General features: G+C 35.7%; 1 protein-coding gene across 2 annotated transcripts in view; it reads left to right on the top strand.

Annotated features, from left to right (window-relative positions):
• Nucleotides 1-13,982, top strand: part of LOC117161363 (solute carrier family 35 member F3) — a 51,188-nt gene that overhangs the window by 18,093 nt on the left and 19,113 nt on the right. For both annotated transcript variants that reach the window (XM_033342824.2, XM_033342826.2), the window contains exons 5-9: nt 8,768-9,115; nt 9,223-9,351; nt 9,492-9,681; nt 11,748-11,837; nt 11,914-12,043. In XM_033342824.2, coding sequence (XP_033198715.1) covers nt 8,768-9,115; nt 9,223-9,351; nt 9,492-9,681; nt 11,748-11,837; nt 11,914-12,043 — 887 coding nt within the window. The remainder of the gene's footprint in view (nt 1-8,767; nt 9,116-9,222; nt 9,352-9,491; nt 9,682-11,747; nt 11,838-11,913; nt 12,044-13,982) is intronic.

Below are 13,982 nucleotides of genomic sequence, written 5' to 3' on the forward strand. Positions count from 1 at the left end.
ACAAGATGGCCGCCAGATGTCTAAAAATCTTTATTGCATACACTCAATAAGCTTAAGGACTCACCATACATCTCTACAGTTTTCTAGTTAAGGTCCTTCAGACTAAACAAATCTTAGAGTTATGGATCTTAGAGTAAGGACAAGTAATGATGTTATATTCAGAGTTAAGTTTAGTTTAATAAGCGATACTCAATAACAAAAGGACCGATTACATTATCGTCGTACGTCTTATTATCATACTATCCCGCTCCTCCACTCGCACTCTCTGACTTCTCGATTCACATTCTGTGACCTCTCAACTCACACTGCGCTTCTCAACTCGCATTCTGGCCGTTGTAGCATCTCTTTTGTTTTTTGCTAGGCCCACCACACACGTGTTCCGCAGACGCTCGTGGCCAGGGTCACGTAGGTCTTTTCTACGAAACTATGCACTTGAAAAGACTGAGGACACATTAATAGACCCAACAGCGCCTCGGCTCTCGCGACATTGTCCATGGTTAACTCGATGTTTCTTAGGCCCTTTTCCCCGATACTACACAAATGTCTTTTTAATTTGAAGTATTCCTTAAATTTATTGTCTACTCTAGGAAAGTACGGGAAGTCTGGTTTTTTCCACATATGATGCCTCCCACTAGCAACTTTCTCTCGGGGGCGGCTAGCACACTTACCAATCTTGTAGCTAAGCTAATTAGCAGAGATGTCCGTTTCCTAACGAAAAATTGTCATCAACGAATCCGCTTATCTCGTGCCCTTAGATACACCTGTTTTCTTCCGAGGCATCATCGTCACAGAAGTTTGAATTGCTTTACTTTTTTTGACCCGTCAACATCTTAATTTGCGATCACAAATCTTTGTACACGCGATACATTCGCAAACTTGTCATATTTGAAGCTGTTAGAAATAAAGTGTATATTTTAATTTGTTAACAAAGTGTTAGCATCAATTCAACCATCTCTATTATCCTAACCGAAATAGGGAATCGATCATTTCGTGGCGTTGATTAGCAAATCGTAACGGGAATTTACGACTCTCGTTGGCGCGCTTCCTTGCGATCGCGTCTCTCCGTAAACGGTCGAACATTGAGCTTCTCCAGGTTTCCTTTTTTATATGTGTCGGGGTCCTCGGAAGGGAAAGTTTTCTTCAGGGTTTATTCTTCTACGACGTCCTGGCCTCGGACGTCGTTTCGCACGCCATGCGGCTAACATATGCGCTTCCACCTTGGAACTTTCTTTACGGCCATGGACCCCTATACTGCTTTCTTCCTCCATAACTACATCTGGCTAAATCTGCTCACACATTTTCTATTATATTTAGATTTTCATTCTGTCGTCGACTGCCGAAGCGTGCAGACATATGTCTAGTGCTCAGTTAAGTTTACAATACAATAAGTGACCACCTTCCGTTTAAAGTGAATTGAAACAGAAATAAAGCAAGTATTTACTAAACTTACTCGTGGAAAATCCGACACTTATAATCTTTAATCCAAATCATAGCCTCTCGACAAGTTATTTCAATTTGAATTAACTAGCTCGAAGATGGTCCAAGTAATTCGATCAGGCTCTCATGAACAAAACTATAACTGCACTGTTCTACCTCTTCCGTGGCAAAAGGATAATCTGTCCCATCTTTCAAATCTCAGAAACAACAGCAAAACACGTAAGCTAGATATAGTCAAAAAAAATGTGAACACTAGTCGGAACGAATCGTCAACAAGTCATGTTACCACGTATAACAGATTCGTAATATTAGAAACTACAGACGATTCTATGGACGTAGTTGAAACATCAACAAATCAACGTACGCAAAAAGATCCTCCTCCCCTACCAATCTTCATTGATGATGTCATCGACATACAAACAATGATAAAGTCTATCGAGAAAGATGTTAACAAAGAGGATTACAAACTTAAAATAAAAGATAATCAGGTAAAAATTTTGCCGGCTAATCCAGATTCCTATAGAAAACTAACAGAGTTACTAAAAACCCTGAACGCAAATTTCCACACATATCAATTGAAACAAGAAAAACCTTTTCGTGTGGCACTTCTCAACATCCACCACTCGGCTATCTTAGATGAATTGAAGTTTGAACTCTTAAATCATGGCCACTAAAGTAGCCAACATTAGCAATATAAGACATAGTATCACAAAAGCCCGCTATCCTTATTCTTTATTGATTTAAAGCAAAAGCCAAATAATAAAGAAGTCTATAACATCAACCGTTTAATGAATTCTGTAGTAAAAATTGAACCACCTTTTATAAAAAAAGAGATAGTTCAATATAAAAGGTGCCAAAGGTACGGTCACACACAGAAATATTGTAACCACAATTACCGCTGCGTTAAATGTGCAGGTCTTCACTCCACAGATCAGTGCATTAAATCTTCAGAAACTCCTTCATCCTCTGTCAAGAAGAGCATCCTGTGAACTATAAAGGTTGCACAGCCTACAAGGCCTTGTACAAAAATAAGTACTCTAAACCCAGAATTAAGGACCTAACCAATAAACTTATTCCACAAAAATTCACTACTCCTCCAACCTCCTATGCACAGATAGTTAAAGAAAATCAAAGCAGACCGAAAATCTATAGTGATCATTCACAAAATAGTGTTTCCAGTTCACGAAACACGGATAACTTCAATAGGCTTGAAAAATTAATCGTGAAACAAACAGAGCAAATCAATAACTTGCTATCATTGCTTACAATCATCGTGGACAAATTAACACACTTCGATGTAAAATGAAACCAATACGCATAGCTCTTTGGAATGCCAACGGTCTAGCTCAGCATAAATATGAACTAGAACTCTTCTTAAAACAACAAGTCTTAAAACTCTTCCCCGATAAAAATTATCTGAAAATAAACGGTTATAACTTTTTATCATATTCAACATCCCAGTGGGAAGGCTCACGGCGGCACTGAAATTATCATCAAGACCAGCATAAAACACTATGAGCTCCCATCATTCCAGAAGGACTATCCCCAAGCTACACATCTAGCGATAGAAGACTGACATGGTCCAATCACCACGTCAGCAGTATACTGTCCTCCTAGACATTGTATTTCCAAAGAAGACTTCGATAACTTCCTCGAAGACTTGGGCAATAGATTCATAGCTGGAGGAGACTATAACGCTAAACATACGTATTGGGACAGCAGAATTACCACAGTAAGAGGCAAAAATTTTTTGAAATGCATAAACGCCAGCAGACTTAATTACCTCAGTACAAACGAACCCACTTACTGACCCACTGACACTAACAAACTACCTGATTTATTAGATTTTTTTATAACTTTTTCTTTTGCACGTGGAGAAATCCTCATGAACACTTCGCCGCTGCTAATAATTGGTAATAGCAGAGTAGTGTCAGACTGTTACCAACTAAAACTCCAGGATGACCATCCTACGCGTATGAACCTCTTATGAATTATCTTCTGTTGCACCTCCTTCCCACGTCCTCTTGTTCGAGCCAGTCCTAATAATTCTCTGACTGTCGAATTTGGCATTAGGGGGGAGGGGGCATTGCCCCTAGCGCTATCCTCCTTCTAGTCGTGGTTCGTTGGGACAGCGACGAAGCGGCTCTAGACCGCTTGACCGCCATTCCTCTCCATCGCGTTATCCTGCAAGGGTGAGAGTTTTTCTTTCTCTCCCTTTCTGCTCGCTCCTTTGCGAGCATAACTCGCTCGCAGAAGAGGCGGACAGCCTCTTTCCTGTGACCCGCTCAACATCGCTTCTACGATCATCGAGGGGGTCAATTTTTCGCCTATGACGTGCCCCAGGATGTAGCGGGACAGTTCCCACGCTGGACAAAACTCCAGCGTGTGCTGCGCTGTGTTCCCGCCATCCCCGCAGTGGTGACAGATGTCCGTCGTCTCCCGTCCGATTTTCCTCAGGTACTCGCCGAACACGCCGTGTCCCGTGTGTACCTGGGTCATCCTGTAGGTGAGCGGGAGGCCGCGGCGGCTTCTCCATGTCTCCTAGTTTGAGAGGACAACCTCCGCGCCTCGATGTTCGCCTCCCTCGTTGATCAGCTGAGATCGCCACTGGTCCCACGCGTCCTCCTCGGTGGTTCCTAGGTCCTTTGGGACCGCCTGCTCGGTCGAGTCCTCTCCCGGATCCTATACTCTCATGTGGGTATATCTTCTCTTGAGCGCCAGTGCTCGAAGCTTTCACGGGGGAGACGCGGCCAGAACGGTCGCTGACGCGTGGGACACCGTTCGGTATCCCCTGACGATCCTGATGGCGGTTACCCTGTGCAGCCTCCTGAGGAGCAAGGTGCTGCGGCGACTCGCCATCAGATCGTCCGCCCATACCGGGGCCCCGTACATCACTTGGGACCGAACGACGCCCCCGCATATTTTTTTATAACTAAAAACATCTCGCCAAGATATGTTCAAATCAACTCTTCTGTGGAACTCTCTTCAGATCATTTACCCGTTATAGCAACAATTAACTCAACAATTATTGAAGATCAATCTAGTGACATTATTCATGACCAACTCACAAACTGGCAGTTCTTTAGGGAAGTCTTCAATCGTTCAACATTAGCCTTAATAGCCCTAAAACAAATGAAGATATAGATGCAGCCACGGAATATTTAAACACCAGTATAATAAACGCGATCCGTTCTTTTACCCCTACTAAGAGTTTTGTTAATAAACATGAATACCCCCATTATTTAATAAAAAAATCGTAGAAAAACGCAGACTTAGAAGAGCATGGCAAAGTCATAGAACACCTGACGACAAACGAAACCTAAATGATGCAACGAGAAAATTAACTAAAATCTTTAAAAATTATAAAAACGACTGTTTTCAAAAATATCTTACTTATCTGTCTCCCACAGCTGACTCCAACTACTCACTATGGAAGGCATCCAGGAAACTCACTCGTCCTCCGCAAATAATCCCTTCAATTCGCTATCCGCAAGGAGGATGGGCGCGTAGCCCTGTACAAAAAGCCAACTTGTTTGCAAGCCACTTAACTGATGTTTCCAAACCGTATTCCTCCACTATTGCAGCGGAAATAGCTGAATACTTGCACTCACTCTTGCAGATGCTTCCTCCTATTGAGCCTTTCTTATCTCTGGAAGTCTAATTAATCCATCGTCTAAATCCCAGGAAAGCATCGGGGCATGATCTGATAAATAATAAAGCTATTAAAGAGCTTACCATAAAAGGGATTGCACTCATCACTTCTATTTTTAATGCAATTCTTCTCCTTTAATACTATCCTATATCTTGGAAAATATCATTAATTACTCTTATCCCTAAATCTGGAAAACCAATACGCGAAACTAGCTCTTATCGCCCAATTAGTCTTCTACCTTCTTTGTCCAAACTATTTGAGAAGATGCTAACGAAGCGACTCCTTCCACTCTTAGAGGATTTGAAAACAATGCCAAATCATCAATTCGGTTTTCGGAAGCAACGTTCTACGATAGAGCAAATTCATCGTTTAACACATAAAATCAGTCAAGATTTAAAAAAGAAAAAATATTGCTCTGCGGTATTCCTGGACATTCAGTAGGCGTTCGGCAAAATGTAGCATGAAGGACTTTTGTTTAAAATAAAGAAAATCCTATCACACACCTAGTACTTCATCTTAAAATCATATCTAACCAATAGGCTGTTTATGATTAAATACTTAGACGCTATAACCGCAACATTTCCAATAGAAGCTGGCATACCCCAAGGCAGTGTCCTCGCACCTCTGTTGTTCACCATCTACACTGCCAATTTACCAACTTTAACAGAGATAACCACAGCGACATTTGCTGATGATACAGCTTTATTGGCATCCCACTCAGACCCGATAATTGCCTCCTCAACTCTCCAGCACAATCTCGACTCTATGGAGAAGTGGTTCCACAAATGACGCTTCAAAATAAATGAAAATAAATCCAGTCATACAACCTTCACGCTGCGAAAACAATCCTGCCCATAGGTGACCATAAATAATGTTCCAATTCCAAATAAAGATTCAGCCAGATATCTGGGCATGATTCTGGACAGAGGAATGACACAGAAATGACACATCTTAGGTAAATCCAAGCAATTTAAATTAAAATTAAAAAAATTCTACTGGCTCATTGACAGACGTTCCAACTTAAGCGTACAGAGTGAAATAATGCAATATAAAGCCATATTAAAATCTGTTTGGAACTGTAGGATCCAACTACGTGGAACAGCGAGTAATTCTAACATAGAAATTCTTCAATGATTCCAATCAAAACCTCTAAGATCCTTAACACTAGGTTTACGGGACCCGTCAATTTGACGGATTTCGAACTTCGAAATGAAATATCTCAAAAACCATAGCACCAATTTTAACCATTTTACATCGTAAATTAATCATTTCATCTAAAGAATTTATACACAAAATTATTTTTTCCTAGGCTAACTAATCTTTGAAATCTGTATGTAGTATACCTATCTCTATGGGACCCGTCAAATTGACGGGTAAACGAAAATACACATTTTTCTCTAAAAAATCGATTTATTCAAATTAAGTCTGAAAGGAACAATATTAGGCTTCACATTTAAATAAATTATTGATAAATAAAGTCTTTTTTTAAATTATCACTAAAAAAAATAACAATAACATTAACGGTACAGGGTAAATATATCCATTGAGTACATTTTTTGCAAATATACTGAATGTTGTTCGTGCATTTTCCGCATACGATCTTTTTGCAATATATACAATAATTATTACTTCTATATTTTTTGCAATAACCCACTTGGCAACTTTTTCGCACTTCTGACTTTGAAGGTGACAGAAATGAAGCGTCTGATCTTTGGCAAATGTTCTCCTTGTTTTCTCCAGCTAATTCCTCGGCTAAACAAAATATGAATTCCTTTCTGAATAATTTCGGTCTGGTGCACTGTTTATATAATAGTCACCCGTTTATCGCTGCCAAATTCAAAATATTGAAAAAGACTTGAAGGAGCCATCGGAAACTCCCTGCTTTCACACTATATTTGCGTGCCATTTGGTCAATGACGTCCACACCAAACTTTGTTTTATTGTAAAAAGCAATGGCTTCTGGAACACGTTTATAATTATTTTCTATTCGTACATCTGTATGTTTGGTGCTTAGGAGGATTTTTACTTTAGGTTTACTTTTATACACAGTATAAGTGTGCAATTTTCTGATTTATATAAAGGAATATATATGATTTATATGAGGAAAACAAAGTCATCTTGTCCTTTTTTTCCTTCGCTGGTTTTGCCAGTTCTCTTTTATTCGACCGGATGGTCCCAATCAAAGTTGTTTTTCGTGCTAGAAATTTTTTAGCTAGTGGGATGCTTGCAAAGAAATTGTCTGTCGTTATATTTCTGCCTTGTTGCAAATATGGTTCGGCTAATTTTAGTGTTACAAACTCGCTCAACGGTATTGAGCATCGAGTTTCATCTTTCCCCATATAAGGAAAACCATTCAAAATATACTTTGTTTGGACGTCAACTGCTAACCAAAATTTAATGCCAAATTTATGGAACTTATTCGACATATATTGTGTAAATCTGCACCGGGCTTTCGTTGGAAATAATTGCTCATCTATCGAAATATTTTCATATGGCTTATAACAAGCCTGGCTATTACTTATAAACCTGTTACATATTTCGGAAAATGCAAAATGGTCAAAATTAATGCTATGGTTTTTGAGATATTTCATTTCGCGAAATCCGTCAAATTGACGGGTCCCGCAAACCTAGTGTTAATGTTATTGTTATTTTTTTTAGTGATAATTTAAAAAAATGACTTTTTATTTATCAATAATTTATTTAAACCTGAAGCCTAATATTGTTTCAGACTTAATTTGAATAAATCGATTTTTTAAAGAAAAATGTGTATTTTCATTTACCCGTCAATTTGACCGGTGCTCGTAGAGATAGGTATATACGAAACGCCCGTAAACCTAGTGTTAATAGATGCACCTTGGTATGTTACCAACGAAACAATACATCGCGATCTTAAGATATTTACAGTTAAAGAAGAAATATCCAAATTTAGTAATAGATATAACACAAGAATTAACAACCACCAAAACGCGCTAGTTACTCAATTACTTGACACGACGGATCAGATCCGCAGGCTAAAAAGACATTACCCTCTAGATTTAAACATTAGATTCAGCTAAAATCAAACATACGATAATCACTTATTATTCACGTTATAGTACCACGCTAAAATAATTTACTTATAATTCTCAATGAGAATTGATTGTAAAATACATCCAAATAAAAAAAAGAAAAAGAAATATTCAGATTTGGTAACCCGATGAGCGAATCCAGAGTTTTTGTATTCTCTGAACAAAAATAATTTTGTACAGTCTTATTGTAGGTGGGTATAATGTTCTGCTAAAAATCCAATTTTTTTTTTTTGGTATAATGCGAATAGCATGTTTTTTCAATTGCTCATTAATTAAATCTATACATATTTGATCGTTTATCCGATCTGATATAGAATTTATATCTACATTATTGTTACTACTGTACGTACGTAAAATGTACGAATATATTTTCTTGTATAGATCTACGAGTATTTAGAAGTAAACAAAAATGTTGAGTGGGTACCATATCATAAATTGGCAGAAAATGTTTGTGAATTGCAATACATACTTTTTGAGTAAAGTATGAATAAAATGATAATTATAGTATACAAATATTGGTTGCGCATTTATTTTCTAGCAATTTAGGAATTATAGTAACTAATTTTTTCGATACGACGTTACCATGAAATTTTTATCTATATCTTTTCAGACAGCTTCATACAATGCTCCATTCTTCACAACCTGGTTTTGTACGAATTGGGAAATTCTTTACTTCCCAGTTTACTTCATTTGCCAATCTGCAAGAATCAAATGTAATACTCCATCTGAAATAATTGCAGAGAGTTTACGAGGTTTCCGCGACAAAGGATTTACCGGTGGTCGTTTTTTGATCAGATGTAGTCTTTTTTGTGGTCTCTGGGTAGTTACAAACTATATGTATATTTATTCGCTCAGGATACTACTAGCTACCGATGTAATGGCACTTTTCGCAACCAACGTATCTTGTGTATATTTGTTATCATGGGTGATCCTTCATGAGCAATTTGTTGGAGTAAGGGTTAGTAGATGTTTTCATAAACATTGTCTGCAATCTGTAACTATTAATTGTCTAATAAAACTAACACTGTTGATGAAATTGTTATGTGACAATTATGAATATTGCAGATAGTAGCAGTAATTTTATGCAATACTGGAATTGCACTTTTAGCGTACATGGATGGCATTACTGGAAGTCCAACGTTAGGTGGCGTTGTTCTGGCAACATCGGCAGCAGCTGGTTCGGCAGTTTACAAGGTAAAAGTTAATATTAAGAGATCGATAATTTTGGACAATATCAGTTACATCTAATTTATAATTTGACAATATACATTCTAAACAAACGCTGAAAATAATTCGGTGGAACATATGAGGAAGGAAATATAATGTTAAACTAGGTGCTGTTTAAGAAAGTCATAGGAGAAACAACATTTGGTCAAATGTCTTTATTCTTTTCTCTTATTGGCTTGTGTAATGCGGCGTTGTTATGGCCAATTTGTTTGGCTCTTTACTTTTCGGGAGCAGAAAGCATACACTGGGGACGATTGCCATGGACGGCATTACTTTCAGCAAGCATTTTGCACTTAGGTTAGTATCTTTACTAATTTTAATCTTAAACTTCTATCCAGAATACACCACCAAATCAAGATATAGGTTTGATTATATGAATTCTTCGTATCATAATAAAATAAACCTTTTATGATTTTGCAACATAAATATTTTTACATACTTGCGAACATTTGTTTAAATTTTGCCACTGATTGAGCACTACATACAAGCAAGATACAGTGATTATACAGGGTATATCATGCAATTGGGGTGGGTTATATCTTGTATCTAGAATTTGGTAAGAGACAAAAACTGTTAAGGAGAAACTTAAATAGTATAGTAATATAGTATTAAATAGAATAAATAGTAATGCTTTGTTACTTTCCCTTGGAGAATACAAAAGATCTGTTTTTTATATAATCGTTCTTATTCTATAGTTCTTTATATATATTTAAACCAACCTATCTTATGTTATTGTAAATATATACAGGGTGGTTGGTAACTGGTGGTACAAGCGGAAAGGGGGGGTGGTACAAGCGAAAAAAGTCGAAAATATAGAATAAAAATTTTTTTGTTTAATTTTTTTAAAAATCTACAGTGAGATCCGTTATAACGAGACGTGATAAAGTGCACGCGTACCGAGCGAAAATTCAAAGTCGATTTTCTCGAAAACAAAGCCTCGAACGAAAAATTTTTATTCTATATTTTCGACTTTTTTTTTCGCGTAGCATCACCCCCTTTCGCTTGTACCACCAGTTACCATCCACCCTGTATACATTATGTTCGGCTACAGGTGTAAAACAATTTAAGGGGTGACTCTTGAAGCTACAATAAGATGAAAATCAAGAATAAAAAAATTGTGTTTTCAGTATTGTTTTTAGTTATTGACAATTAAAAATTAGCCGAAATATCCCTGTGTGCGAAAAAACCTCCTTACATAACTGAAAATAGGTCAGTCTAAGCACCGGTGTGCACAGGGATATGGGTAGCAATTTGTCTCGTGCAAGTTGTACAGAAAATTATGACATTTGAAGACGTGGACCATCCTGCACGACGTTTTCTAAGAAAAATCGTAGATTAAACATTATACCTGTCTACTCATTAAAATTCATTACAGCATATCGACAGCTATTTCATTAGTATTTCTTCTAATCCTTTGCTTCCAAAAATAATTAATAACTAACAGCCCATAAACAATGCTTATACAAATTTGGTACACGCAACGCGATCGTCCCGTCCGCAAAAATCATTTGCGTTTTATTAATATATTAGTATTTTTTGGATTATCTTTTATCCTTTATATCAAGCTTTTATATGTGATTCATTTGCAAATAAGTGTAATTAATATGAGTTATTAATCGTTTTTAGTATGACCATTCAAGAAGATTTTGTAGTCAATGAAAATTTTGAAATACGTTTCACAGATCTAAATGTTCCAATTTAATTATTGTTAAAAATATGTTTAAGAAATTTGTCATTAACTGATTTGCGATTATCATAAGAAGTGTTTCACAGTAACTTTGAAAATGTCGATTCCAGAGTTGTAAATGTTCGAAAATGAAATGTTAAAAAAATAAGATTCTAATAATATATTTTTTATATGTTTTAGAATCAAAGTACATGAAACGTTTATAACGACTCATACGTATTTAAAAGTCTCTGTCTAAACAGTTATTTTCAGTCCTTCCTATATGAATATTATAGATGAATATCTCTAAAAAACGTGCATTCCCGGTACTTAAACTCATGTTGATCACGGTATATAGCCTTATTTATAAGAAATACAATTTGCAAAAGCGCTACAAGATACTGAATTTGTTTCATAGAGAAATTATTATAAATATAGATTCTTCGTTTCACTCATAATTGATGTAGTATGATTGTCTCTACGGTTTCGCAAAACTTAAAAAAGCTCGTGTTCTATCTCGATTAAGTGATCACGAGTAATCTTATTTCGCGATCCTTTATTCAAAAATTATTATTCATACCTTTTTATGTAATAATTCGAAGAATTAGTATGTTTCCTAACATTGAGGTATTCTGGATATATCAGAAATAAGAGTTTGAGATAGATATTAAGGTTATATTTTGTTTTTATTCGATAGTTGCAAACATGCTTGGTAACTTCAGTATTGCTCTGACCTACGACCTGTTCATTACGCTAGGATTGATCACCGCTGTACCTGTATCTGCTGGTACGGTAAAAATGAGACATTAATTGAGCTAATATCTATAATTACTCAATAATTATGTAATATTATGGTGTTACAGCATTGGATGTTCTTTTATACGGAGCCCATTTCATGGGGATGAAATTGGCAGGAATGATTTTTATAGCAGTCGGCTTCTTTCTCGTGATGTTTCCAGATAATTGGCCAGATTATATAACCAGGCTGCTTCGGTATGCACTTTAAATATATTTCTTAAACGTAATTTTATGGTATGTTTATTACTTCCAAGTGAATTTTTTTCTTAGTCTTTAGTTTTTGTAGATATTCTAAGCGTCCTATGTTTGCTACCTTCTTACATCCACGTGTGCGCACGTGTATGTGTATGTATAATATGTATACATACATACACGTATTTATATATTTCTTCTTTCCACTTTTGCAAGGATATTAAAATGTCATTTATCTTGTTTTGCACCATCATAGAGGCAGCGTGTAGTCTCACTGATGTAGGATATGCTTGATATATAAAAGTGGCCTATATAAATATCTATCTTTCTCTTATTCACTTCTGTATTTGAATCCTTTTAAAGCATATTAAAGTTCATATGTTTCTTTCTGGGAACAGCTTTTATGACAAAAATTCAAAGGCAATCTATTTTTTAATTATGTATGTAAATATATATTTGTACATAACATGAATATTATGCATAAAATTATCACGTGTAGTGCTTCTTCGCATCACATTGACTCTACCAATAATTTAAAGATATTTAGAAATATTTATAAATAATATATTTTCTACATCGAAATTTTCTATTACGTTACATCCTTAATGAAGATCACTTCTTATTCTTTTCTTAAAAATATATCGCAATACTATACTTGCGTACATATGCGTAGGTAAATTCGAAAGATTGATTCGATTAATCGAAATGGTTATATCGCTTAATCAAAATATCAATTGAACATTTGATAGTCCGTTCAATGGTTTTATATTTTTGCTGTGTAGATACAGATCTAAGCAAACTGTAGAATATTTTCTTTGCCATTTAGAGGTACAAACTTTTGTGTTTCATGAATTGATAAAAATAAAAAATAGTACTCATATTATTTTACAGGATGCCGGAAATATGCAACAGGTTTAAAGTATAATTAAATGAATATTTTTTTATATTTAAGAAATAAATCATGATTACATCAAACATCAAATATATTGTATTAGTCGTTATTTATGTAAGATGATATACTTACATGTAACAAGTTTCAAAGTCATTCATGCAATTAAGTAAAATATGCTGTCTCGTTCACGCAGTTTTTAAATATGTAAATACGAATTATAGAAATTATATAATATTGTAGTTAGTATTTAGAATATATTACCATATTAATCCTATCAAAAATTATTTAGAGGGCCGTCTCATTTGTTTCCAATTCAATGAAGAATTTATTAAGAATAGATTCTATTTTTAATGTGAACAATGATAAGTAATGAATAGCCACTAATACAGTAATTTAATAAAATTAAGATATACATACAACGATATATGATCTTCCAGAAAACAGTCATCTATTAACTAGTTGCAGACTAGTTAATAGTACTTTATTAATAGTATGTCGACGACTTTTCAATTCTATTGCCAAAAACACTTGAAAGTATAGACTATTTCCTTAAAACACGTTGACGCCGGCGCCCGAATTCACTGTCTGCTTCGTGGGGCGGCGCTGGGTCACTACCCATTTTGTGAAATACATGTGTGACCCATCGCCGACCCTCGGGACAGACACGTGTGACCCGCCGATGGCGCACGCCGGCGTCAACGAGTTAAAGAGATGAGTAACTAAACATTTAATCAATGAAAGTCAATAACATGTACCAGGTCACATTTTAGCAGCTATATTTTCGTACAAATCTATATTTTTTTGTCATTATGCAATATACATTGGACTATTGAGTTTGATATGTCAAAAACAAATAACATCTACATTATATGAATTGTGAAAAATTGGCATATATAAAAGTTGTATGTGTGTGCTAATAAAAAAGACGGACGTATTTACTTGTCTTATAGAGGAGATGCTTAAACAATTTTAAAGTTAATTTACTTTTATATTTTTAAATGCAATGTTGTATTTTTTATGTTAAAATTTGGAAATATATGTACTGGGTAT

This window comes from Bombus vancouverensis, chromosome 4 (genome assembly GCF_051014615.1).
Source record: "Bombus vancouverensis nearcticus chromosome 4, iyBomVanc1_principal, whole genome shotgun sequence".
In the NCBI taxonomy this organism is placed as follows: Eukaryota; Metazoa; Arthropoda; class Insecta; order Hymenoptera; family Apidae; genus Bombus; species Bombus vancouverensis.